The sequence below is a fragment of the Aspergillus luchuensis genome, chromosome 1, assembly GCF_016861625.1.
Source record: "Aspergillus luchuensis IFO 4308 DNA, chromosome 1, nearly complete sequence".
NCBI classification, from domain to species: domain Eukaryota; kingdom Fungi; phylum Ascomycota; class Eurotiomycetes; order Eurotiales; family Aspergillaceae; genus Aspergillus; species Aspergillus luchuensis.
Window position 1 is genome coordinate 4,722,949 of NC_054849.1, and position 24,226 is coordinate 4,747,174.

Consider the following 24,226-nt stretch of genomic DNA (forward strand, 5'->3'; position numbering starts at 1 on the left):
CCTGTGCATCATATTTGCTTACGGCATACCTTAATTGGCTGCATTATCACATTCGGGCCAATCACATGTTCATTTTTTGAAAGCGGAGCATTTCAACCGTTATCCGCGATTCGACTGTCATCATACATGCAGTCAGCAGTCTCATGTGACAGTTACAACCCTCACATGATTGACATCATTTCGGCGTTTACTTCCGGTACATGGACAGGACTTGATATAGACTACGGCGTGTTTTTTATTCCCAGAAGGAGGCGGAGTTTCGGCACATTTACAGGAAGCATGGCTTTTTGAGTTTATATTCTCTTTCTATTCCCCCAGAGCGTGGGTAGATAAGCGATTTGCGTTTTGTTCTATTCCGCCTCACCCTTTCGATTCTTTCCGACGTGATTCGGACTGTTTTATTACGACTTCTATTAATCGCCAGAAGCGGACGACTTGACGGACGCTTGTTTTCACATGATTGAATGTCATTACGAGGCAACGAAGGATGCACTTGTGAGGCATTTGGCATGACATGCATGTATGTACTTTTACGGAAAGGGGACTTACTTTATTGGAACTTAATCAAGGACTGTAACTTGAGCCATGATCACCTAATCCCCGATAAGATAAAAAACACCGGTGCACCCACCAAGGTCCCTTGTATTGTAGATAGAAGAACCGCAAGTTCCAAGATAGACTAAAACACTAGCTCGGAAGTCTAAGCTTAAAAGTAATAAAAGCTACCACATAATGTACTAGCTAGTAAGCAAACTAACCAACTAACTTAACTCAGCTATTTACCTTCCTACTGTTATCTATCAGCTAATCTTCCTATCTAACTATCTACAGTAAATCAAATCCACAATTACTCAAGCCGTATGGACTTAAAACTTTGAGTGGACGTCTTAACTACTATCATCATCCCATTGATGTGGGCTAGTCTCGGGATTATATAGACCAGTTAAATAGTGAGTATGTTAGTATATAAATGACGCCATCCACTTCACTCCACTTCACTTCACGGTGAACCGTGACATACATACACAAGCAGGGGGGTTACTTTTATGTGCGTGTAAGGCCGGCATTTACTTGGGTACAGTATGCAAATGCATGCTAATCTACATACTACACACCGACTTACTAGCTATTCATGTTATGTCTGTTGGTTGAGCTGAGCGGATCGATCTCATGATCTATCGTATTGTCGTTTTGGGTTGAGGAAGTGTAGAAGTCTCTGGATAAGATAAATGAAGCAATTGGAGTGACATTGCAGATTGGATGTGGTATATGATATGAGATAGTAGCTCTGACTTATTGTATATGTCTGAGTTGAGTATTGCTTGCATGCATGCATACATAGTGTACTAGATAAAAGAATTTGGCATACTATGACTTACTACACACGATTGTCATATTATACTACCACCATCATACCATAAGCCTAATACTACTGCATCATTCCCATTACCAAGAACCTCCAAGGGTGGGTTGTGCTGGATGGTGTTGAGGGCAGTGTTGATGATGGCTAGCTAGCTAGCTATTGATGGAGAATACATTGGAGCAATGTTGTTGATAGATTGTGGAATTGGGGATAGTGAGGTGAATACTATCTGAATGTTGATACATCGGTATCCAGTGTGGAGTTACTTGTGTATGAAATAGTTGGCCTAAGTGTATATGTCGAGGGGACATCGTATTCTGATTTAAACAAATTTTGCCATGTAGGCTGTCAGCTCGTGCATTTATAATCCTCCCAAATAAACTTTTCATCACTGTCTAATAGTTATATACATGCAAGCACTTGTTACAACGCCGATATAATGCAAGTTACTACCAATCGCCTTCACTATCGCTTCCAGGGTATGCCTTCTTCCGCAGCTTCCATAAAGATTTCTCGCGTTGTGCTGCTTCTCGTTGCCTGCGGCTGTTGTCTTCAACCACCGTCATCCAGGGCACCTTGCTCGCCCGCCGGATTCTGTCCTTCAATACCTGCTTCTCCGACTCAAGGGTAGCGTCCTCCGCAGCGGCAGCTGCTCCCTTATCCTTCTTGAGTTTCTCGATTAGCTCCCGATGGCGTTTCTCGGCGGCACGGGCGGTGTAATAGTCCTCGCTGATGGCCCAGTTGGGATTATCCAGAAGACCACGCACAAGGACGATGCTGTGACCCTGCTCGAGAACGCCACGGAGAGTCGATCCGGTGATGGGAGTGACCAGTTCCAGCTGGTGGGAGGCGACGTTCACGGAGCGGACAAGAGCCAGGCCCAAGCAGTGCGAGACTTTCGGGTCCAGGGGGTTGCTGCTTCCTGCTCCAACGAAGAGGTAAGGTAGGTCCTCGTTTGGTGTCCGGGTGATGCTGGATTCGATGGTCGATGTCCCGGCGATGGGAACAGCATCGGCTGAGTCTTGCATGTCGACATCGTGGTCTCCATCTGTTTCGGTGTTGGCGTTGTTCGCAAACATAGGTCCACTGTTCTGGCCTAGGATGGCGTTGGGGGACTCAACAGCCACGACAGCGACAATCGACCCGTCTAGAACCTCATGAAGCAGATCGGGATGGATCTCGGTGCCCATGACCATGATACCCTGGATGCCCTGTTGCGGTCCCGAGTAGTGGACACGGAATGGCTTCGTGCGAGACAGTGGTTGCTCAAGCCATAGTGAGTTGTCGATGCCGTTTGGACGCGACATATGGAAATACGACTGCATTTGCATTGAGCGGAGCTGTGCGCTCGACCTGCTGACGAAGTCGGTGGGCTGGGATGGGAGGATTGTCAGAGGGATCTTGGCCTGGTAAGCTGCCTGGCCCAGAGGCTGGACAACTTCCGTCGGTCCCTTTTCGCTCATATATACAACATCGGAAAGACCAAGCGATCTGACCAGCCAGGTGGCAACTTCCAGACCCAAGCCGAAGATCCAGCCGGGGTAGTTGATGATGAGAGGACATTGAGGGTAGCTCGCTTGAAGAGCCCGGTAGCGCTCCATGAGATCCATGGCGGCAAGGACGTAGTGATCGGGGTCTTCTTTGGGGGATGTAGCTCCAATGTGATGGCTCCGAACTATCGTGCCGTCACGAGAACCATCCAAAGATGGGTGGGAAAAGGGAGGACCAAAGACAGGTGAACGGAGATGGGCCAAATAAACTTGCCCCATCGGAGCGAATTCCGGCTGACCAGGGTCCAAGTCCAGGAACGCAACCCCATCAGTGTTATAGTAGTTGGTCTCTGTCTGCGGGGCCGGGCTGAGAAGGTGGTTCAACAGATAGCGACTGAACGTAGACTTTCCTGATCCCTTCGGTCCGCAGATGAGAGTCTTCAGCCGCCCACCACGCTGGGAGAGGGATTTGATAGCAGAGCTCCATTGTTTCTCGAGATGAAGCGGCCTCAAGTGGCGTTTGAGGGAATCATCCGCAGAAGTATATAGCTGTACGGCACTTAGTCACGATACAGACGACCAAAGACAGTCCAGGTATAGACTTACCACTGAGAACGTTCTCTTGGTGGACTGAGGAGTGCCCTTGAGAGTGAGCTTGTCCGCCGTAGTATTCTTGCCGTTCCATATCCGCTGATACAAAGGCGAGAGTTCCTTGAGACGGTAGATCCCACTGTGGCATGACTTGAACTCCACCTCTGCCTCGCCATTGACCCCAGAAACGCATTTTATTACAGGCAGCGAGTGCGTGGAAGGCGCGTAAACCCGATACACCTGGGATGAGGGGTGCAGTTTCGCTCCCATCAAACTGACCACGCCTCGCTTGACCCAAAGATCGTAGTGACCAATCATGACAAGGCTCTATAGAAAAGTCAGCACTGCGCATATACACCGGCTGGACATGCATACCATCTTCTCCTTTATGCGGACACACAGCCTATGTTCATCACTGTAGACTATGCTGTTCTTGTTCAAGCGCGCTTTCGACAGGGGGAATTCCTGGACCTGGACCGCAGTGTCCGCAGGTGACTCGTACCTAGATCCCATTAGCACTGGGCCTGAACCGTACTGCAAAGCAAAAATTACCCCTCCTCGTCATTCTGAATAGGCTCGAGCCCAATGACACCAGTATTCTCTACAACGATTTCTGGCTCTTCCGACTCCTCGTCCGAAGGCGCCTGATCCTCGACATCCTTCGATGTCTCATGCTCGGGTACTTTCTTGGAGGTCTTAGGAGGCTGATCGTTGCGCGCTTTCGGCGTAGGCTTCTCAGCCTTCGATTGTTCTTCCTTTCGCCTTGATGATCGCCTCGTTTGGACTCGGTTCTCTTCGGTTGCGGCTGGGACGACAGACTCGTCTAGTGAGCGGCGCGCTCTCTTAGGTGGCGGTTCTACCACTGGTTCAGCGACAGGGGGCTTGACAGCAGCTGCGGTGGCCTGCGCCTGCTGCTGCCGTGCTTTGCGGGCCGCGAAAGCGCTGACCGGGGCTTAAAGATGGGAATGTCAGCGATAATTCCTGGTACAAGGGCGGTTGAACTTACCTGCAGCCTGCGCCTTTTCAGCTTTGCGCTTCATGATACTCGCAGACAGTTCAATTTCTCCCAAAACAGCGTCGTTGCGGAGAATCGAGTGCTGGGCGGCGGGACTACCAAAAAGGTGAATATTTGAGGCCGCGGACTTTCAGGTGGTCCGTGCTCCGCGGAGCAGAAAAAAAGGTTATCGCTCAAAAGTTCCGGATCGGCTTCTCCCAACTCGCAGTGACTCGCGCTTTGCGCTATACCCCAGGATTTTCTTCTACGACGTGCTTTATACTCCGCTGGGACTTTCCGCATTGATCTAGTATACTCTAGCGGTACAAATTAGGCACACGTGCGATCACCGGCGCTCCGCATCGCAAGTTCGGAGCTGCTTTCCCCTCGAATTTCCGCATACGAAAGGGACCGTCGATAAGTCACAATGGCACCCAAATCGAACAAGAAAGCTGTGGAGGAACGGGAGCCTACTCCTATGAGCACATCGTCTGCTGGCGAATCTTCCAGCTCCGAGGTTGAGTCGACCCAGAGCGGAAGCGATAGTGACAGCGATTCCAGCACTTCTTCCAACGAGAAGACTTCTACCCAGAAGTAGGTCTTCTCTCAATTGACTCACATGAAGCTATGTCAGTTATTAACGATGTGCTCGAATAGGACCTCCCGTAATGTATCTCTAGCAGCACCCCAACCTTACAAAGCCCCCTCCGGATTCAAGTCCTTGAAACAACAAGCACCACCGAAGTCCAGTGTCTCCTCTCTCCTGTCCGATCTTCGCGGCAAGCAAGTCTACCACATTACGGCGCCAGACTACCTTCCTCTCTCCAAGGTTGAGGAAGTCTCGTTGGCCAAGATCATGCAGGGCAAGCCGGTCCTGAAACACAAGGGTGTGCAATACGGAATTCCGGTGGAAAGCTTTGCGCAACCCGACCTGGGTGGAAAGACGCTCCACCTGTACGACTCGAAGACCAAGACCTACTACAGCACCGCCGCCAGCAATATCCCCAGCTACCATATCCAAGAGATGCTCGATATTCCCGAGGTCAGCGATGAGACCGTCGCGCAAGCTGTACAGGAGCAGATCAAGCCCCCGAGGAAACACCCCAAACACTTGAAGATGCGTTTTCACCCCGTAGGAAGTGGCGTGGAACCCCCTGAGACCCTGGGATCCAGTTCGGAGGAGGAGTCGGAAGACGAGAAGCCTACATTCAAGGTCCCCAAATCGCTGGAGAAGGAGCGGGATGAGAGAAAGCGCAAGAACCACCCTACTGAGGCGGATGGCAGCCAGGCCGAGGCTGGTGATGTGCCTCGTAAGAAGTCCAGAAAGTCCGCTCAGGAGGGAGGTGAAGGAGAGGACAAGAAGAAGAAGTCCAGCAAGAGCCGGGAGGAGAAGAAGCGCAAGAAGTCCGAGAAGTCTACCTGAAGTGCTTGATGATTTTTCTTCTTTTCCTTCTTATCGTCTTTTTCTTTTCATCAAAAGTTGGCAATACTAGATGGGATGTGTTTTTGCTTTTACTCTTCCGGCGTGTGGGGAGTGATTTCTGACGAGCCCGCTGAATTCTACGTTGCATGCCAGCCATGGGGTGTGTTCGATTGTACATAAGTCTAGAGTTTAAATCTCATGCATAGAACTCGAGTAGTGAGTGGTCCATTGCTTCGAGCAACTCTGTACTCTGTACCGTGCCCAACCTTGCAGGTGCAACGGGCTAGAAGGATTAGCGGGCGGACGTTGGCCGGGATGAAGCCGTCTCACTAGCACGGGCTGCCTATCCAGCCATCAGACGCTTTTCGTGCTCGAGCAGTAGGACAGCACCGTGGCCCTAAATAGAATTCGTACTTGAAAACAGTAATATCGGGGAGGTCCACGAGTTCCTGAACATCAGACAGTGACTATGCTGGCATAACATTTCGGTGGGTTCGGCTAGACTGGTTTGATAGACAGAAGATAGAGTAGACCAGCGGATGAAGTGGAAGAAAGGCCCACCAGAGGCATTTAGTGTCGATCAACCCCGGGCTCTGTTTCGACCAAGGCTGCTCGGCGTGGCCACTAGGTCCCCGTTCTGGAGCCTCGTGGATCGGGAGGGTGTCTGTCAGGCTACTACGTACTAGACTAGTAGTAGTATCCGGGTAGATCGCCCTCTACACCGTATTGTGCTGGGACACATCAGTGCCTCCTGATCGAATAGAAGAAGCATAGAATATCCTGGTTTCTCTCGGATTCCCAGGGTTCCCCTTGCGCCTGCACCGCCGCGACGGTGAGTCGGTATTGTTACCGACTATTACCACCTCCCCAATAATTAGCTAATGACACCATCCTATCAGCGTCGATCTTTGACTGGCTGCGGGCCCTACCGCAATCACATGTGATGCTTGTGATTGGACAAGTAGATACTCAGGCGGACAGCTGATACGGGCAAGTGACGCCAGACCCCCCAAATCAGTCGTTGGCTCATCTTTCTACTTTACTTACTTACTACTCCATTCATCCCATTCCATGTTGCTCTGCTTCTGCATCGCACAGGCTGCTGGCTCGACCGCTTAAGCCTGCCTCGCTCCTTATTTAATTTTTTCTGCTCTATCGTGTCATGTCTTAGTCTTTCTCTCTCTTCCGGCCATGGTTCGCTCGCCCCAGTCTCTCTTGCTTTGACGGTTCCTCATTGTCCGGAACCGTACCGTTACTCCAACGGTGCTTATCACCTTCCCAGCTGTGTGTGGACGCTGTGGGTGTCACATTTCCTTTCTCGTTGCTTTTTCTTCTTCCCCCGAGAAAAAGCTCTTCCTATGCCCGATCGAGCTGGATCTAAGCTAATATGTTTGATCATCGGCCCTTAGTCGAGTACCTATTCGTCCACGGTCCTAACGTGACTTGAACCTACTGACTTACCTTGAACCGTCAAGCCCGGATCACACTTCAGCGCTGTCATCTGCCCGAGTCTCCCTGGGTTCTGTCGTAACAACTACTTCCTTTGAACCCTGTTCATTCCCGCTCGCTTTGTCCTACACTTTCTTCCTATGTACCGAAAATGCGACCCTTTATAGATGACGCAAAGCGGCGGGTGGACCGTAGGCTCAGCGCAAGCAGGCAGTCCATATCGAATAGCCGCATGTTCGCCAGTGTTCTTCCCGAACGTTTAAGAGAAGATGATGACTCGCAGGTGGATTTCAGTGCTCCCCCAGGCGGTATGGGGCCTCGAGAAGGTCATATGCAGTACATGCACCAGTCTATATTCGGCATGATTGCTGCGGTGGGCTCGAGATCTGGTTTTCATGCGCGGTTTGACGAGTCGAGTGATAGTGAAGGAGAGGACGAGAACCGTGCCCGAAAAGACGCTGAGAACTTGTCTGCTACCGCTGGTGCACTGCCAATTAGGAGCGGGAATGAATCGCCGCGATTATCTCCCAAGCCGCAGAGCCCGACCCCGGAGCGCGGTCGTCGCCATCGACGAACAATATCCGATAACAAGTTATTGCGCCCGTTCAAGATCAACTCAAGGCAGAACAAAGGTCAGGAACCGGCTGTACAGTCCGAGCCCCCGACGGGTGATGAAATGTCTCGAGCCTCTACTCCCAAACGACCTCGCAGTGCTACTCCTAGGGCAGCCCCTGTCCTCAGTCGCATGGTAGAAGCACGGGCTCTGCTGGATACAGAGGACTCGACTAAAGGCGCTCCGTCTACTACGGCAGAGAATCGTGACGAAAGTGGGAAGCAGTCATCCGCATCAGCACTTTCATTACGGCTCAAGGAGATGTTCGGTTTTGAGGCGCCGGAAAAGGTGCTTGTTGAGTACGCATGCTCCTTTCTGCAAAGCATGCTCTTGCAGGGGTACATGTATGTCACAGAAGGACACATCTGCTTCTACGCCTACCTCCCTCGGAAGTCCACCGTCGCCATCAAGTCCGGATACGTCTACAAACGTGGCCGGAAGAATCCCAAATACAATCGGTATTGGTTCTCGCTGAAAGGCGATGTTCTCTCATACTATGCAGACCCGTCGAAACTCTACTTTCCCAGCGGCCATGTAGATCTTCGTTACGGGATTTCGGCTTCTTTGGCTGAGCCAAAAGACAAAGGGCGAGAGGTTAAAGACTTCCAGGTCACCACGGACCAGCGAACATACTACTTCAGAGCCGATAGTTCCTCGAGCGCCAAAGAGTGGGTCAAGGCTCTGCAGAAGGTCATATTTCGCACCCACAACGACAAGGGCAGTGTCAAGATCTCCTTCCCTATTGAGAGTGTCATCGATATCGAAGAGAGCCCCATGGTAGACTTTGCGGAAACCTTTAAAATCCGCGTGGTTGAGAGTGAGGAAACCTACGCCATTGATGAGGTACGTGCCCCACTTTTGGCCTTCTATGCTCACTGCTGACTATACTGCAGTACTATTTCACGTTCTTCAATGACGGCCAGGATGCATTTAACTTTCTAAGAGGTCTCGTTGCTGACACGCCTATGAAGCGGTCGCAACAGACCTTATCACCACAGCCTGAGCAGACGTCTCGCTCTCGCCGTACTCGGGCCTCCCAGAATAGGTGGTCGATCACCAGCGGGACAAGCCAATCTCGGGGCATTGGAAAGTCCGGCAATCGACGACGAAGCGCAAGCACAGGGCAGTTTAGTTTCGGGCATGATGCCTTGAGCATGTCTCCGCCTATGAGACAGCAGGACTCATCTCTGTCCTTCGGAAACTCCTTTGAGCAGGCAACTGAGGCATCTGGTATTCTGCAGTCCATGACAGATACCACCGAATCTGCCAGCCAGATATTGAATCGAAGCGATGTTTTCCAGTCGCCTACCATTCGTACAATGAGACGAGGCCCTTCGGGCGCAGAGAAGACTGTTCGTCGGCACTCGGATGAGACAGCGCGGTCGGTGCATACGACCAGGAATGGACCTGAGATACAGTATGCGGTGAGTGAGTCCGACCGTGATACTCAGACTCCTACTGGACTTCACCCTTCCACTTCGGCCCTAAATGAGCTTGCTCGGGCTGGGGTGTATCCTTTGCAGCGCGCAGCAGGATTTGCCGAGTACTTGAAGACACGATCGAAGCAGATGAGCAACTTGCTGGCGAGTGAATCTATGGGCTACCTCGAGAAGGTTTCTGGGATGTGGGCTGGTGGCGGCAAGCATTACGGAGAATCCGAGAATATACTCGCGGATGACCAGGCGGTTGATCCCGAAGACCTCGAGGCTGGTTGCAAAGACGGTGACCGATTTCGTGAACACTTTGCCCTTCCACCAAGTGAGAAGTTGCAGGCATCGTACTTTGCGTGGCTACATCGGATGATCCCACTATACGGCAAGATCTATATTAGCCAGAAAAAGCTGTGCTTTCGCAGTCTTATGCCCGGGACTCGTACGAAGATGATCCTTCCGCTTAAGGATGTCGAAAATGTGGACAAGGAAAAAGGGTTCAACTTTGGCCGCCATGGGCTTGTTGTCGTCATTCGAGGCCACGAAGAGTTATTTTTCGAGTTTGGCACAGCTGAGATCCGAGATGATTGCGCTGTCACGCTGCACAAAGGTCTTGAGTCTACGAAATTCTTGATGGCGTCCGGAATACTTGCAGAGTGCGAGGAGAAGGATGAGTCTGAATCGGCCAGAGCAGAGCACCGTTTACTACAGGAGGCCAGGTTGGTCATCACTGGTATGCAGAGTTCCCGCTCGGCGATGACGGATTCCAACGAATTGCATCCCATCTTTGATGACCCTCGCGCCTCCATCATCAACTTCAAGCCCACCGAATCTTTGAGGATTACGTGTCTTACAATAGGTTCCCGTGGTGACGTTCAACCGTACATTGCCTTGTGTAAGGGTCTTCTTGCCGAAGGGCATAGGCCCAAGATTGCAACTCACGCGGAGTTTGAACCTTGGGTGAGAAAGCATGGCATTGACTTTGCGCTCGTTGATGGAGACCCGGCAGAACTTATGCGGATATGTGTAGAGAACGGCATGTTCACCTACTCGTTCTTCAAAGAGGCAACAGCGAAGTTCCGGGGCTGGATTGATGATTTGCTGTCCTCTGCGTGGAAAGCTTGCCAGGACACCGACCTCCTCATTGAATCCCCGAGCGCAATGGCCGGGATACACATCGCCGAGGCGCTCCGGATTCCGTATTTCCGCGCCTTCACAATGCCTTGGTCAAGAACCCGGGCATATCCTCATGCATTTGCGGTTCCTGAGCACAAGATGGGCGGTGCATACAACTACATCACCTACGTCATGTTCGACAACGTCTTCTGGAAATCGGTTGCAGGTCAGGTAAACCGCTGGCGGAAGAAAGAGCTGGGCTTGAAGGCCACCGGTCTGGATAAGATGCAGCCGAATAAGGTTCCATTCCTCTACAACTACTCGCCCACCGTGGTGCCGCCACCGTTGGATTATCCGGACTGGATTCGCATAACCGGGTACTGGTTTCTTAGTGAGGGTTCTGACTGGACCCCTCCAGCGGAACTGGTTGACTTTATCCAACGTGCTCGCAAGGATGACAAGAAGGTTGTTTATATTGGGTTCGGGTCAATTGTTGTGTCCGATCCTTCCGCTCTCACACGCACCGTCATCGAATCTGTCCAGAAGGCCGATGTCCGCTGCATCCTGTCCAAGGGTTGGTCTGATCGTCTAGGAGACCCGGCTAGTGCCAAGTCAGAGGTCCCGCTGCCGCCGGAAATCATCCAGATTCAATCGGCACCCCATGACTGGCTCTTCTCGCAGATCGATGCCGCCGCGCACCATGGCGGCGCTGGAACTACTGGAGCAAGTCTGCGTGCCGGTGTTCCTACCATTGTCAAGCCGTTCTTTGGCGACCAATTCTTCTTTGGAACGCGAGTTGAAGACTTGGGCGTGGGCATCTGTTTGAAGAAGCTGAACGTGACGATGTTCTCTCGGGCTTTGTGGGAGGCTACCCATGACGAGCGCATGATCGTCAAAGCCCACAAATTAGGAGCGCAAATCCGAAGTGTAAGTCGTATGTAATCTAGTCATATTGCCCTGCTAATGATTGAACAGGAGGATGGGGTGGATACGGCTATTCAAGCGATCTACCGTGATTTGGAGTACGCCAAAACCCTGGCTCAAGCGCGTTCCAATGTATCCTCGACGCCGTTCTCGCCCACACCTTCGGCGAAGACGGTGGCAGAACAGGAAGCGGACGAGGACGTACCCGAGGAGGAGTGGACGATTGTCGAGGACGATACCGAGTTGGACTTGAGGCCGACTGTCGCCTAATGTGGATAATATGATAGCGTGTTGACAGACTCGAAGCGAAGCATGAACTGCTCAGTGACGAGATGTTTCCGTCGTATGACTTACGAATTGTGGCATTTGCTCTGTTCGATGATATATGGTTTTAATATTGCTTTCGATTCGGCTTCCCCACTTTGGGCTTACATGGGTCTGGTTGAGAAACATATGCTGCGATTGATGATTTACGAGATGCACAGCTGCTGGCATGACCTAATATATTTCTACTTGCTGTTGAGCTAGTGTTTGGATGAGCGTGCGAGGGTCTCCATGTTATTTTTCGGCGATTATAGACCATATAATGGCACGGCGCATTGCAGATATTTATAATGGATCTACTGTTGTTGATTGTAATCATCATCACGTAGACTTTTATTTTCAAATGCCTGCTTTTGACACTAAATACATGCAAAAGGGTAGTCGGAGACAAAACCAGAAACAACACAAAAACAGTACATTAAAAGTATCATATCATATCTCTCTAATAAAATGATATCAAGCAGCCTTCTCCCCTTCCTCATCACCCTTACCTTCAGCCTTTTCTTTCCGTCTCTGCACCACATCCCAATTATAGACTCTCGCCGTCGCAACCTCCAGCGTCTACACACACACAAACCATTAGCCCCAACCATAACAATAAAAATGGAAGGAAAAAAAAATAAAAAAAAGAATAAGCATACCGTGATCTGCTCCCTCAAAAACTCCAAATCCTCCTCACAATTGGCCAGACTCTTCTGCGCCGCAGCCAACTTCTCATCCAACATGCTCTCAGCCTCCTCAATCGGGTACGCAAGCATCACATTCGCTCCGAGCCAGAGATACACTTCCTCGGTGTCGGCGGGGGAGACGGTCGCGCGAGCGTACAATGTATCGTTCAATTCGAAGTTGGTTTCGAGTGCGGAGGCACTTGCATTTTCTCTTCTGAGTTTCAGGAATCGCACCATCTCCAATGTCTTCTTGATGTCGGGGATCTTGTCGCGTAGACCCTGGGCCCGGCGCTGCGTGTTGACTTCCATGAATTGGTACTTCGAGATCATCTCTTGGAAGGACCGTAGCGTCGGTTCCACTTCGCTCCGCGAGGATACGTAGTCTGCTACATTGTCGACGAAGGGCGCGGCGGGGATGCCGCGCGGGTTGGTGGGGGGTGTTACTCTGGTTTTATGGTCCCGGGGAGAGGAGGGGGGAAGGGTTAGTGGTGGTTCTCTTCAGAAGGTGGGTGGTTGTGGTTTGGGGATATTTGGGCTGGGATGGTGGAGAGGGGAGGGGTTGTTGTGTGGTATAAGAAGGGTGAGTTTTGATGTACGGGATGTGGACTACTCACGAGGAAGTCTTCTTGTCTGCCATGGTGAACAGACAATTCGGAGTATATAAGATAGAAAGAGGGGGAGGGCGGAAGGTAAAGAGATGCACTTGCAGGCCGCGGAGGAGAGAGAGAGCGAGGAATAATGATAATGATGGAGTGGGGGAGTTGATTGCCTGTTCGGGAATGGTGTCATCTGCGGCGATCTTCATCATCAAATCAACATACTATTTACAATCTACTATCTACAACTATTCTTCCTTTCTCTTAAATCCCCTACACTACTATAAAAACAACATGTTATAAAGATATATAACATCTACACAATGGTCCTCCTAACAACAACACCCCCCATCCTCTCCGCCATCAAGGCCCTCCCTCCTACCTCGCGACATGACTTCTCCCTCCCCGATACCTTGAACCTAGAGGACCCGATCTCCCACGACCAATTGATCAAGATAGCTCGATACTTCCGACAAAAACCTACCACAGACTCTTCACCTTCCGTTGATAGAAGCAAAACCCTGAACTCCCTCCTCCGCGGAACAAAAGTCTACGTCCCTCCTCCGCCAAAGAAACCCGAGCCGGTAAGCACCTATCTATCCCCAACACATCCCCCGACACTATACACAAACAAGATTAACAAACCCGACATAAAAAAGTCACCCGAATACCTCGCCCTCAAAGCGCGCCTTCTCGCCGCCGCCGAAACAGACGCCTACAACCGCATGACCTCATCCTTCAGCTCGTCCAGTTTCTTCCCTCCATCCTCGAGAACCCCAGCATCAACAAAACCCTCAATCTTTACCTCCTCCACACCGACCCTTGAAGCACTCCACAACAAACATAACCCTAAAAATGATGATGACAACGGGACAGACCCCCTCACTCCCGGCCTCGTGCTCAACATCTTCCTCTCCGTCCTGATCACCGGGTTCAGCGTGTACTGGGCGCTGCGGAGTTTCCGGTCCCCGGAGATGCTGGTATCTACTGTGGCGAGGGTGTGGAGGGGCAAGGGCACAGGACAGGGGGTGTCGGAGTCGGTGAAGGTGTTGGTGTCGTTGGGGGCGGCGGTGGTGGTGGGCGTGGCGGAGGTGATGATTTATGCGATTTATTTGAGGAAGGTGGAGGTTGCGAGGGGGAGGGAGAGGAGAGTGAAGGAGAGGAAGGTGGTTGTGGGGAGTGAGAGGGTTGGTGGGGGGAAGAGTAGGGAGGGTGGTGAAGATGGAGGTAATGGGGAGAGGGTTGGGGAGGGGGATAAGGAGGAAGAGGTTATTTGGGGGAGAGGGGTGAATGGGGGGTTGAGGAGGAGGGTGAGGGAGAAGTGGGAGGAGAAGGAGAAGGATAGTATCAATATGGACAAGCAGAGGGATAAGAGTGAGTGAAGAGCGTATGCTGTTAGGGTTGATGTGGTGTAATCTATGTAGTAGATATTACTGTATAACGGACTAATGATGCACATATGCACTATGGTTGGTAAGATTGCATCAATAAGAACCTGTGCTAACTACTGCTCTGAAGCAACATCATCATCTTGCTCAAGCTCAGCAACTCTCTCCATAGCATCACCCCCCATATTCCCCGAAAATTCTCTGAACATCAAATTAGCCTCGCAGTATTCCGGGTCCTCGAAAGTCGTATCAAGCCACTTCAGCATATCCTCCCACGCCTTGGGCATAACACACTCGGTTATCAGCGGCTCGCCAGACGAATAGCAGTTGCACCCATGATGCTCAGGAGCAGGAACAGGCAGCCCGAGATCCTGCTCAGACAGAATATGCCCACGGCAACGCGAGGAGACGAAGCTCACAAACGAAGAGGGGTCCTTTGAATCTTTACCATCCTTGTCTCCGAAGTCAACGCCAATCCGGTGAAATGGACTGGTGAGACAGATTGCTGATATATAGGGACGCCATGCTTCCCCTATCACTTATTAGCCAGATACCAGACAAACAATCACCAACGAACTTTAAAGCAAGAGGTATAAACCTACAATTACTCCCCAAATACCGAATAACACCCAATCCCCCATCATCCAACCCAACCACCCCAATCTTCGCATCAGCCCTAACCAGCCGACCCCGGGCAGCCAAAATCTCCTCAAATACATACTGAATATGTTCCTGCCAGTCCCCATTCCCAGGAATCTTGTTCCGACGAGTCATAACCAGCGGCGGATCTACCGCCGACTTTCGGGGAACGCAATGCCAGGACGTCAATGTCATCGCTTGACCAGAGCCACAGTGCCACACCAACTGCCCCGTGTTTGCCAGGACAAGAGCCGTGTCTTTCTGATCCAGGACAGCCCGCGCAAATTGAACAGCCGACCCGACCTCAATCCCATCGCTGCTGAGAGTCCGGTAAGCCCAGATGCCAAGGTCCTGGATAGGCTCCCCGAAGACAACGATGACGCGGGAGGCAGTGGACAGGTTCTTGGAGATAAGGATGGGCACATGCGCATCGGTAGGTCGAGCTGTAAGCGGAAGTCGTAGAGTGATGAGCCCGAGGCTGCGAAGACGGGAGAGGACAATGTTGCGAATGCATGCTATGTAGTGGTTAGTATACGAAGAACAATGTTTTTTTTTTCTCCTTTTCTGAAGGCATTAACATACTGTTCATGGCCTCTCGCTGCATCTCATTCCACCGCGCGTTCCTGTTGATCTTGAATTGGAACTCTTCTTTTGGCGCGGAGATCTTTCGGATCTGGTCTTCTTCGGTGATGAAGTACCTGGCTTTGGTTAGTAGATGGACTGGTTTCAATCTGTCTCAGTCCCTCCTACCCCAGTTTCTCCAGATCAGCGGGGAATACAGGCTCCGCAGGGAGGTCCGTTCGGCTGAAAACGAACATTGTGGTGAGTGTAGTTTGACGATGACGAAAGAATGAGTGCGTGAGTAACAGTGAGTGGATTCAGCAAGAGAGAAAGAGAGATGAGATATGGAGACAGACAACAGATCTAGAATAAAAGCAACGGCAAAAGCAAACAGAAGAACCAGAAAGAAACTGCAACTTCCCCCAACCAATGCCAGTGAATTTTAAGTGAAGCCAAGTGCAGGCGTTTGTCAATGCATAGCTTAGTAGTACTTCATGTAACATCCGCCCTTCACTGCGCAGACCAATCGACAAGATCCGACGGTGTCACATCCAGCTATGGGATGATGCCGAACATAATCCCCGAAAATAGCCACGCCCACTGTAACTCCCCTCACTGGTAGTTCTGTAGATCAAGGACCAGCTCAACCGAGCACATGAAACCCAAGACGATGAAAAAGATATATCTTATTCTTCCTCATCATCTAACAAAAACCTAATATACAAGTCCTCTGACCCACAAGGAAACGGAGGAAAGTTGAAAACAAACGCCTTTCAGGAAGAACCCGCCGAACCCAATGAAAGCTACCAAATATGATACTCTTTTCGCATAAAATTCCCATACTAGGTGTTTACCAACTGGCCTTCTTCACACCGGGGAGTTCACCGGCCAGCGCCTGCTGACGGAATTGGTACTGCACACACACCATACATTAGCATTGATCCAACCAGACACCCATTTTATAGGGATAGACTTACTCTACCAAGTCTAAACGCCCGAATCACACTACGAGGAACACCACCCGCCACACAGCGGTTCTTGATCTGCGTCGAGCGAGTGTAGGCGTGCATGGAAGCGAGCTGGAGCTGAGCCTGGGCGCGCACACGCTGGGGGAGGGAAGTGTTGTGGATCACGTAGCGGAGAGCTTGACTATTAATCCAGAAGATAGCAATTTAGTAGCTGCTCAGCTGTTTCATGGGGACCTGGGTTGGAATTACCGTTCCGGCTCGAATTGCTCGAAAACCTTCCGCTTGGTGTGGTCGCGGACAACACGGGGGTTGATGAACCCGCCGAGGTCGAGAATCTTGGACCGGAAGTGCGACATGTTGACCTGGTGAAAGGGGGATTTCCTGGCGCTGATTTGGCTTGAATGCGATTTGGGGAATGGATTTGATGGCCGGAGGTTTTGGCCGGAGCGGCGAAAGTCACGGGAGTCGGGATGCGGATTGCCTGTTTGGGTTAGGGGCATCTGTCTCTTTTCACCCGGATGGGGGGAGAATTTTGTTGGATTATACGAAGTAATGATGATTTTTTTGTATTGAAGGAATTAGATAATCTATATTACAATGTGCTATATATGATGAATTCATTTTTGGATCGTATGCTTAATTTCTGGCAAGGTCGCGGAAAGTATCTTTGGTATCTTGTGCCTTGACCGTGCAACGTATGTGCGCTATCAAATATCTGGGCCTACTTCGAAGCTCTACACGCACTATGATCCTACAGGCAAAATGGACGATAAAAGAAATATACTTTACATTGTAGCAATAGAGCTCAGCCTGTAATTGCACGCCATAAGCATAGCGACACGTTATGATCATCTCAATGGCCATCCTAAGCTAGCAGACCAACATATACTTCCAATACTCTACCGTGCACACAAAGACCTGGAGCACGCCACACTACGTCTATGCAAACAATTCCAAGGTCCCATACTTGCTGTATCCACCAGAAGCCTACATACCAGCCTTTCAGCGATGCCCGCCGGCTCCGCACACCTCCCAGCAACACACCACCACCATCAAGCGGAGAAAATAGGTATACAACATATCAATTGGCAAATGTCGTATGACGGTATCTTCTATAAGCTTATACACAGTAAATGCCCGCAAACTCAACTGACCGACGAACCCGCAGCAACCGGGGCTCTCAAACCACCCACAACAGCCACGCATTCATCCGCCATATCCGCGTGCTCGGAAATTCACCCAGAGCTAATTTAATGCTTCTGGTTCTTGAGGTTGGGGTTGCGGGGGTCGTTCTTGAACTCGGCGGCTAAGGTGTAACAACCGAGGTTAGCATGCACGATTCGGATCGAGAGAACAAGGGATTCGATGTTGGATTCAAGCGGATGCTTGACACCGTGCTGATATTGGAGAATGTCGTAACAGGTTCACTTACTCGACATCATGACGTTGGCGAAAGAGTTGACACCGTAGAGGATGACCAGACCTGTAATTCGAAACACCGTTAGAAAGCCGCTATTACCCCTCTCTCTCAACGCGCTTCAATAGAGCTATTCCGTCATATCCGCATAGCTATCCAGGCCAGACAAAGCCATTCAACAAGGTAATAGGTGTGCATGCATACCGGCGGCGAAGAAGGGAGCCATGGGCTTGGCTAAATGAGCAAAGCAAGTCAGTTCATATCCTCATCTCTCGAGCCCAACATGGGCGCGCCAGGACCACAGCAAACGTACCAACGGGGGTGGGGAACTTCTTTCCGAGGAGAGACATGGTGGGCAGATCGTTTGATTGAAAGCGAAGTGCTGGGTATGGAGGAAAGACGGGAGTTGGAGCAGCTGGTGAAGGAGCGACGAGACGAGAGCGGGTACAACGAGGTTTGTCCGGGAGTCCGAATCCCCGGCCGCTTTAACACTTCGGGAAGGATTTGCCGCGCCGCTTTTACTGCTGCGTCTATCGCTGGTTGCCCCTCCGCAGTAAACAATCAACAATCACGATAACGATTAATCAAGACAATACACAACACACTTTTCTTCCAGCAGATACCTTATTTTTCCTTTCAACATAATCGCAATGGCAGACCACCTCCAAGCCTCCGTCTCATCCCTCGGATCCTCCCTCCAACTCCTCGATTCCTCCATCTCCACCCTCGACTCCGGTATTAGCGACTTTCCCCGACTATGCAAGGTCTTGCAAACAACCCGAGTACGTATCCCATACCCTCCTGCTTGATATCAAAACACCCAATCTAACCCCAACAGCACTTCGAACTCCTTCCCGAACCTACTCTGCGCGAAGCCCAACAATCCCTCCTTGATGAAATCACGCCTAGCATCGCCCACCTGCTCTCACTAGCGTCGAACCATGTGGAGAAGCTCTCGCGGCGAGAACAAGGACTGAGAGCTAAATGCGAGCTGCAGGAGGGGAGAATGTACTCGAATGAGAGCCGCCAGCCTTCGAGAATGCGTAGCGCTTATGGTGATCGGCTCCAGAGCGGGGGCGCCTCAGGGAAGGCTGCGAAGGCGGCGGAGTTGAAACGACTGATGCAGAAGAAGGAACGGTTGCAGTATGCGGTGGAGAGGTTGGAGCTGCAGAGTACACAGAGGGAGAGGCAGTTGAGGAAGAGTATGGCGTTTCACTAGAGCTCGGCTTGAAGGATGGAAGTGATGCTTGCTGAGAGCTCTTCGACTAAGATGGGATCGTTTGAGCCACCTCGGGTAATCCTGCGAATGTAGGATATCAGATGACTGAGGATATGGCTAAGGAAGATATGGCTTGTGGCTACGATGTTGTTTCTCAGAGTCAAGAGGGGATGCATCTCGTCAGGGAGAGTATAGCCCCGATTCGGGATGTGCGGCCGCATATCCACTTATGGCCGTGTCGAGTTATGACTATGCTCTACAGGTCGACACTTGCATACTGAAATTACAGAGCCGCTGTGAATGAAGGACCACCGGTGAAGCTATAGCCGTCGCGCTCTCACCACTATGAGCGGAAGATGCCAGAGTTGGAGGACAATGCTGGGAAGATTCAGTGTCCACGTGGAACGCTCAATCATAGAAGTCCCTGGGGCACTTGCAGAGGGATCTACAGAGCCGCCCCTACCGCTACGCATGATGACCATGCACAAGATGAATAATGGAGATTGTGCCATTGAGTGAAGAAGCCTTTTACAACCAACAGCTATGGTCTATACTACATGTCATATATCGTACAGGAATATAATACAATGACCGTCCCCAACCCACAAATGATGCTCCTAGCCAGGAAGCAATCCAAACCCTCTATACGCCACTTTTGACTCCAATGTAGATACCCGAAAAAGTAACAAGCTAGCCCAGACCCAGTAAGTAATTTTAGGCCGAAGGCTTCACCTGCTTCAAAGCCTGTCTGCGCTTCTTCTTCATCTGCTGCTTCTCCCAACTGGGTATCTTCTGGCCCTTCTTCTTGATCGGAGTCTGAAGATCAGGCATACTGCTGGTAGCCTCCATACCTTCCTCCAAAGCATCCTCTGCGTCTTCCTCCATCTCCTCCTTCTCAGCAGCCCGCCGAGCAAGCCGTTCCTTCCTACTCTCACCGTGCTTCTCGCCGAGTCTCAGCGATCTGGCAATACGAGTCTTCGCACCAAGAGCCCACAGGTCTCCCCACTGGGACTTGCGCGCATCCTTGTACGCTTGCCGACTGAACGACCGGGGGACGGTCCAGCGCTCGATCTTGCCGGCCGGCGTGCAAAGGTCGAAGATGACGTGACCACGGCGCTTCATAGGTTGGTAGACGATACGGGGCAGAGAGAGGAAGTTGACGCCTCCTGTTTCCTGTTGCTCTGTAGGAGGTGTAGGTTGAGTCTCGGATGCGACAGCCTCGTCGGATGATGCTTCGGCTTCTTGCTTAGGCATTTCGACTGCGTCTTCGTATCCGTTAAACGCTGCATCTGCAGCCTCGGTGCCCTGGATGATGCTGTCCTCAACACGACGATCGACACCGCGCTGGACGGCGATGTAACTGAATTTCAGGTCCTCATGATTGCGGTCCTTGGCGCCGATGATGCGCTGGAGGAAGGCCGGACGGATGTAGCGTTGCTGGAAGTGGCAGTAATCTCTACGGCCCTTGGTATGACCGGGGATCTGGTACATGGGGCACTTGTTGTGGTTGGTGCAAGGGGCGACGATCATGCCGGCTTCTTTCTCGATGAACGTGTCTTCCTCGGGCGATTCGGTCAAGTTTTCGTATGTGGTGGATCCGGGGCTGGAGATGAATCGCTTCAGGAGCATGTCACGCGCTCCGGCAACGGCTTCGAAGCCCTTCTGGTGTCCCTTCTCGAGGAGGATCAGAACACCTCCGTTGGGGTTTAGGAGGTTCCATAGGTTCTGTACATGTTCCTTCCGGAGGAACTCTTCCTCAATTCCGAGCAGGGAGTGTGGGGCGATGATGATGTCGTACTGTTTCCGCTTGGGCGGAGCCCGTTCATCTTGCAAGGTTGGCTTCTCGCGAACATGGACGTAGTCGGGCAGTCGTGGCAGGAAGCTGGTATCTTCGAGCATCGCGCTGGCACGGAGACGAAGAGAGTCAGAGCCAGTGACAACGGTCGACCGGCCCACGGGATAGGGGTCCTCTGAGCTGTGCTCTGGCGTCATGGCTTCCCACTCCGCACGAAGTATATCTCTCCACGCCAAAACACCTGCACCACCGGCACTAACATCAAGGACATGGGGGCCCCCTTCTTGTGTCATCAGGTTCCGGATCCAGTCCGTACCCAAGCGTTTCCGGACTTCCACCAAAACACTCAGGACAGATGCATACATGCCAGGGTAGAGAGTGGCAAGAAAGACATTGGCTTCCATTTCGCTCATGTACCGCTGGGATGCTTCTAGAGGAATCGGCTGTTGAGGAGCTTGCAAGCGCAGGGGAGGGGTTGTGGTGGAATAAGGAAGGTATTGGCCGCCGAGTGTGCGGTGGGCGGTATCCGCAATGTGCTTGTTCGAAAAGTCGGACAGAATGACAGAAATAGGGCCCGTCACGCTATCCTTGGGTATGAATATAGTGCTAGGATCGGTGGAAAACTTCCCCATTGTGGTCAAAGGATGGAATTTGGGAGCCGAGTCTGCTGCTGCTTCCTCTTCGAACTGCTCGAGCATGATCTCTCCGCCCAACTGCTCGGCGACTTCTCTCGTCCGTTGCATCGCGATCGTTTCCTCGACTGACGGCGGGGCTTCCATATCATAGACCAACGGAGGTTCGTCGTGTGTGGCAGACTCATCCATCGCAACTTCTTCCCAGCCGCCCTCACCATCTTCACGGTATAGTTTATCCGGGTCTATCTCTTCTTCCACTAGGTCCAACTCAGACTCTTGTGAAAGATAGATTGGTTCACCGTACAACCGAGTATACAGCTGAGTCTCTCTATCGTTTAAGAGACCCTCCGGAAGGTATTCACCAAACTCCTGTCTTGCCTCTCGCACCCGCGCATCCAATGTTTCCTCGTCGCGGTGACCGATCGTCTGACTCAACGCATAATCGAAATCGAGACCTTCGAGGTTAAGGGCTTTCTCGTGATCGTCCAAAAGATCCAGCTCGTGCATAAGATCAGCCATCTCCAGATCCGTTTCGTTAATCTTGTCGACTAAGGCGTAAATAGCATCTTTCTTCTCCGCATCGGGGTCGGTCTCCGTCGCTGTCGTGGACGACGCATGCCTCCGGCCGTGCAGCCATTGTTGAGAACGAGCGTAGGTAGCTTCCCTGAGTAGGGATTCCAAGTGTAAGGTCGATGGAAGTGTTTTGCTGGCAATCGAAGTTCTGGGGCGCCCAGCTATGAAGCTTGCAGCTCCGCGGCGGAGAGGCTGTGAACCGGTCTGCGGCGACCTGGATACGGCCGGACGTAATAGGACATGGGGATTGGACCGGGTCGCCCTGACTGCCGGAGATCGTGACAACATCCTCAACCCTTCCACGGCTCGAGATGCAAATATCAGGAGCTTGTACCTGAAAGAAATTGTCTTGCCACTGGAGAGCTTTTGCCAGGAAAACTCGCGCCAAGCCGCATGCCCATCAGAAATTCCGCAGCTCCTATTGGCTGTTCAAGTAACAGAGCGTTACATAATCATCTAGACCGAAGTGGTGCCTCAGGAATCACAAGGAATGGAGAGGTGCATGCATCAAAGATCAAAAGGTGGGAGGAAATGTTGGATGCATAATAATAGACCTATTTACAAAGCTGGTTATACTAGCTGGACGTACTACTGAGACTCGCTGTCCGTATCTTCGTTGCCCATGAGCACCTTGAGAGCTGATATCCACTTCAGCACTTCGTGCTCAAGAGCGGTTAGTTTGGCCATCACGGCCATAAGGCTAGGGTCCTGGCTCTCTACGCGGATCTTCTCCCTCACCTTGACTTCATCTCCTTTCCAGGTGAAGACATCGCCTGCCTCGTCGTGAGGACGATGGCGGCTTCCAAACAACCGGTCCCGCAGATTGAACCCGGTGAGAGAGATGTCAGTCGCGAATGCAGTTGGCGTATGGACAGGGGTGTTAGATTCTAGCGTCCTCAAATACAGGACTAAAGCCGAGTCCGCAATGGATAGATGGAATGATAAGTATGCCGGTAGCGGGGGGTCAAACATCTACGACTACAGCTTAGCCCATGATCTAGAACGAAGAGAGCAAAAGTATAGCCACTTACCTCCTCTTGCGCACTTGTCTCCCACCACTTGCCTCTAACCTTATCGCTTTCGCCCTTCAGCATCTGCCGTGCTTCACTGATCGTCTCGCGCAGGAGGTGCAGTTGGCTGTAGATGAAGCCCGCGTTGAGCGGGTCACCGGTCCAGGTGCTTACATCGACAATGTCGAGACTTTGATTGACCAAGTTTTTGACCGATACTAATTGACTTAGAATGAGCTCGGGTGTTGTAGGGGTATTTGCCAGGCACAAGCGGGTAGTGGCTGAGCCCCGTGAGGCAAGGGAGCTAAGACGGAGTTGGATGTCCTATAGAGAGTTTTGATTAGCGTCATCCTGGAAGCGCTACGTTGTGATAAGCAACGGCCATAGCGCGCAAAGGATGCGGGTCCATATCCTTGGGCTGCATCATAAGCAATAAATGTGAGTGGTGACAACATACGCCCTTCACGATCTTTGTCCCAACCCGAGTCACAAAGCCTTTCACATTTTCAGAGCGTAGAGAAGAGAGGACTAGTGTTGATCCCGGCTCTTTGGGTGCCAATAGAGCCGCGCATTCATGGAGGCCCTCCCGTAGCGAGGTAAGGGAGTCTTGCAGCGAACGTAATAGCCATTCTAGCTCTTTGGCCTATACAGTTGCCAAAAAAGTTAGTACCGTCCTTGCCCTATCGATGATGCATGTGCGCCATCGGGTCGGCTCAAATTTGAGGTTCACCGGGGACGGAGAAATAAAACAGGGCATACCAACGCGGAGTCGACTTCCTGTTCTAGGCGCTCTGGGGGTAGAGGCGGGTAAGCCCAAGTAGCCATTGTGAGCAATGACCCAGCGGGTTAGTTGCGACCCTCGGGAGATCGGATGGTTGTACCTTTGGCCCGGCAGTGGTCAATGGATCGGTAGGGAGCGATGGGGGGTATGGGGGTGTGGACAGGACACGGTAGGCAGCAGGGTTTGTCTTCAGGGTCTGGTGACGAAGTCGACAGAAGAAAAAATCCGCATTGGCTTTCGAGTGATCCACGTCGATCCG

At 51.5% G+C, this 24,226-nt stretch overlaps 11 protein-coding genes across 11 annotated transcripts; 4 read left to right on the plus strand and 7 right to left on the minus strand.

The window, feature by feature from the left end:
* Positions 1 to 1,812: 1,812 nt before the first annotated feature.
* On the minus strand, positions 1,813 to 4,484 carry grc3 (putative RNA processing protein Grc3; the record flags this gene model as incomplete). The annotated part of the gene is made up of 5 exons (XM_041684077.1): positions 1,813 to 3,402; positions 3,460 to 3,771; positions 3,820 to 3,946; positions 3,997 to 4,396; positions 4,451 to 4,484. 5 exons carry the CDS (start codon positions 4,482 to 4,484, stop codon positions 1,813 to 1,815), a joined length of 2,463 nt encoding a protein of 820 aa, XP_041538298.1.
* A 381-nt stretch (positions 4,485 to 4,865) lies between these two features.
* Positions 4,866 to 5,861, plus strand: AKAW2_11579S (DNA-directed RNA polymerase I subunit RPA34; the record flags this gene model as incomplete). Its single annotated transcript, XM_041684078.1, has 2 exons — positions 4,866 to 5,032; positions 5,096 to 5,861. The coding sequence occupies 2 exons, from the start codon at positions 4,866 to 4,868 to the stop codon at positions 5,859 to 5,861; spliced, it is 933 nt and encodes a 310-aa protein (XP_041538299.1).
* A 1,600-nt stretch (positions 5,862 to 7,461) lies between these two features.
* On the plus strand, positions 7,462 to 11,663 carry atg26 (UDP-glucose:sterol glycosyltransferase; the record flags this gene model as incomplete). The annotated part of the gene is made up of 3 exons (XM_041684080.1): positions 7,462 to 8,766; positions 8,817 to 11,396; positions 11,445 to 11,663. 3 exons carry the CDS (start codon positions 7,462 to 7,464, stop codon positions 11,661 to 11,663), a joined length of 4,104 nt encoding a protein of 1,367 aa, XP_041538300.1.
* Positions 11,664 to 12,173: 510 nt separating this feature from the next.
* PRF1 (tubulin-binding prefolding complex subunit PAC10) lies at positions 12,174 to 13,022 on the minus strand (the record flags this gene model as incomplete). Its single annotated transcript, XM_041684081.1, has 3 exons — positions 12,174 to 12,278; positions 12,359 to 12,830; positions 13,000 to 13,022. 3 exons carry the CDS (start codon positions 13,020 to 13,022, stop codon positions 12,174 to 12,176), a joined length of 600 nt encoding a protein of 199 aa, XP_041538301.1.
* Positions 13,023 to 13,304: 282 nt separating this feature from the next.
* On the plus strand, positions 13,305 to 14,363 carry AKAW2_11582S (TMEM199/VMA12 family protein; the record flags this gene model as incomplete). The annotated part of the gene is made up of 2 exons (XM_041684082.1): positions 13,305 to 13,565; positions 13,641 to 14,363. The coding sequence occupies 2 exons, from the start codon at positions 13,305 to 13,307 to the stop codon at positions 14,361 to 14,363; spliced, it is 984 nt and encodes a 327-aa protein (XP_041538302.1).
* A 122-nt stretch (positions 14,364 to 14,485) lies between these two features.
* AKAW2_11583A (uncharacterized protein) lies at positions 14,486 to 15,826 on the minus strand (the record flags this gene model as incomplete). Its single annotated transcript, XM_041684083.1, has 4 exons — positions 14,486 to 14,901; positions 14,972 to 15,523; positions 15,591 to 15,706; positions 15,759 to 15,826. The coding sequence occupies 4 exons, from the start codon at positions 15,824 to 15,826 to the stop codon at positions 14,486 to 14,488; spliced, it is 1,152 nt and encodes a 383-aa protein (XP_041538303.1).
* A 593-nt stretch (positions 15,827 to 16,419) lies between these two features.
* Positions 16,420 to 16,893, minus strand: MRP2 (mitochondrial 37S ribosomal protein uS14m; the record flags this gene model as incomplete). Its single annotated transcript, XM_041684084.1, has 3 exons — positions 16,420 to 16,482; positions 16,547 to 16,718; positions 16,787 to 16,893. The coding sequence occupies 3 exons, from the start codon at positions 16,891 to 16,893 to the stop codon at positions 16,420 to 16,422; spliced, it is 342 nt and encodes a 113-aa protein (XP_041538304.1).
* An 894-nt stretch (positions 16,894 to 17,787) lies between these two features.
* On the minus strand, positions 17,788 to 18,304 carry AKAW2_11585A (F1F0 ATP synthase subunit i; the record flags this gene model as incomplete). The annotated part of the gene is made up of 4 exons (XM_041684085.1): positions 17,788 to 17,843; positions 17,970 to 18,020; positions 18,159 to 18,188; positions 18,268 to 18,304. The coding sequence occupies 4 exons, from the start codon at positions 18,302 to 18,304 to the stop codon at positions 17,788 to 17,790; spliced, it is 174 nt and encodes a 57-aa protein (XP_041538305.1).
* Positions 18,305 to 18,604: 300 nt separating this feature from the next.
* Positions 18,605 to 19,173, plus strand: AKAW2_11587S (DASH complex subunit SPC19; the record flags this gene model as incomplete). Its single annotated transcript, XM_041684086.1, has 2 exons — positions 18,605 to 18,736; positions 18,793 to 19,173. The coding sequence occupies 2 exons, from the start codon at positions 18,605 to 18,607 to the stop codon at positions 19,171 to 19,173; spliced, it is 513 nt and encodes a 170-aa protein (XP_041538306.1).
* A 714-nt stretch (positions 19,174 to 19,887) lies between these two features.
* Positions 19,888 to 22,464, minus strand: RSM22 (tRNA methyltransferase RSM22; the record flags this gene model as incomplete). Its single annotated transcript, XM_041684087.1, has 1 exon — positions 19,888 to 22,464. The coding sequence occupies one exon, from the start codon at positions 22,462 to 22,464 to the stop codon at positions 19,888 to 19,890; it is 2,577 nt and encodes an 858-aa protein (XP_041538307.1).
* A 300-nt stretch (positions 22,465 to 22,764) lies between these two features.
* AKAW2_11588A (uncharacterized protein) lies at positions 22,765 to 24,011 on the minus strand (the record flags this gene model as incomplete). The annotated part of the gene is made up of 4 exons (XM_041684088.1): positions 22,765 to 23,148; positions 23,208 to 23,510; positions 23,644 to 23,829; positions 23,946 to 24,011. The coding sequence occupies 4 exons, from the start codon at positions 24,009 to 24,011 to the stop codon at positions 22,765 to 22,767; spliced, it is 939 nt and encodes a 312-aa protein (XP_041538308.1).
* Between the last annotated feature and the right edge of the window lie 215 nt (positions 24,012 to 24,226).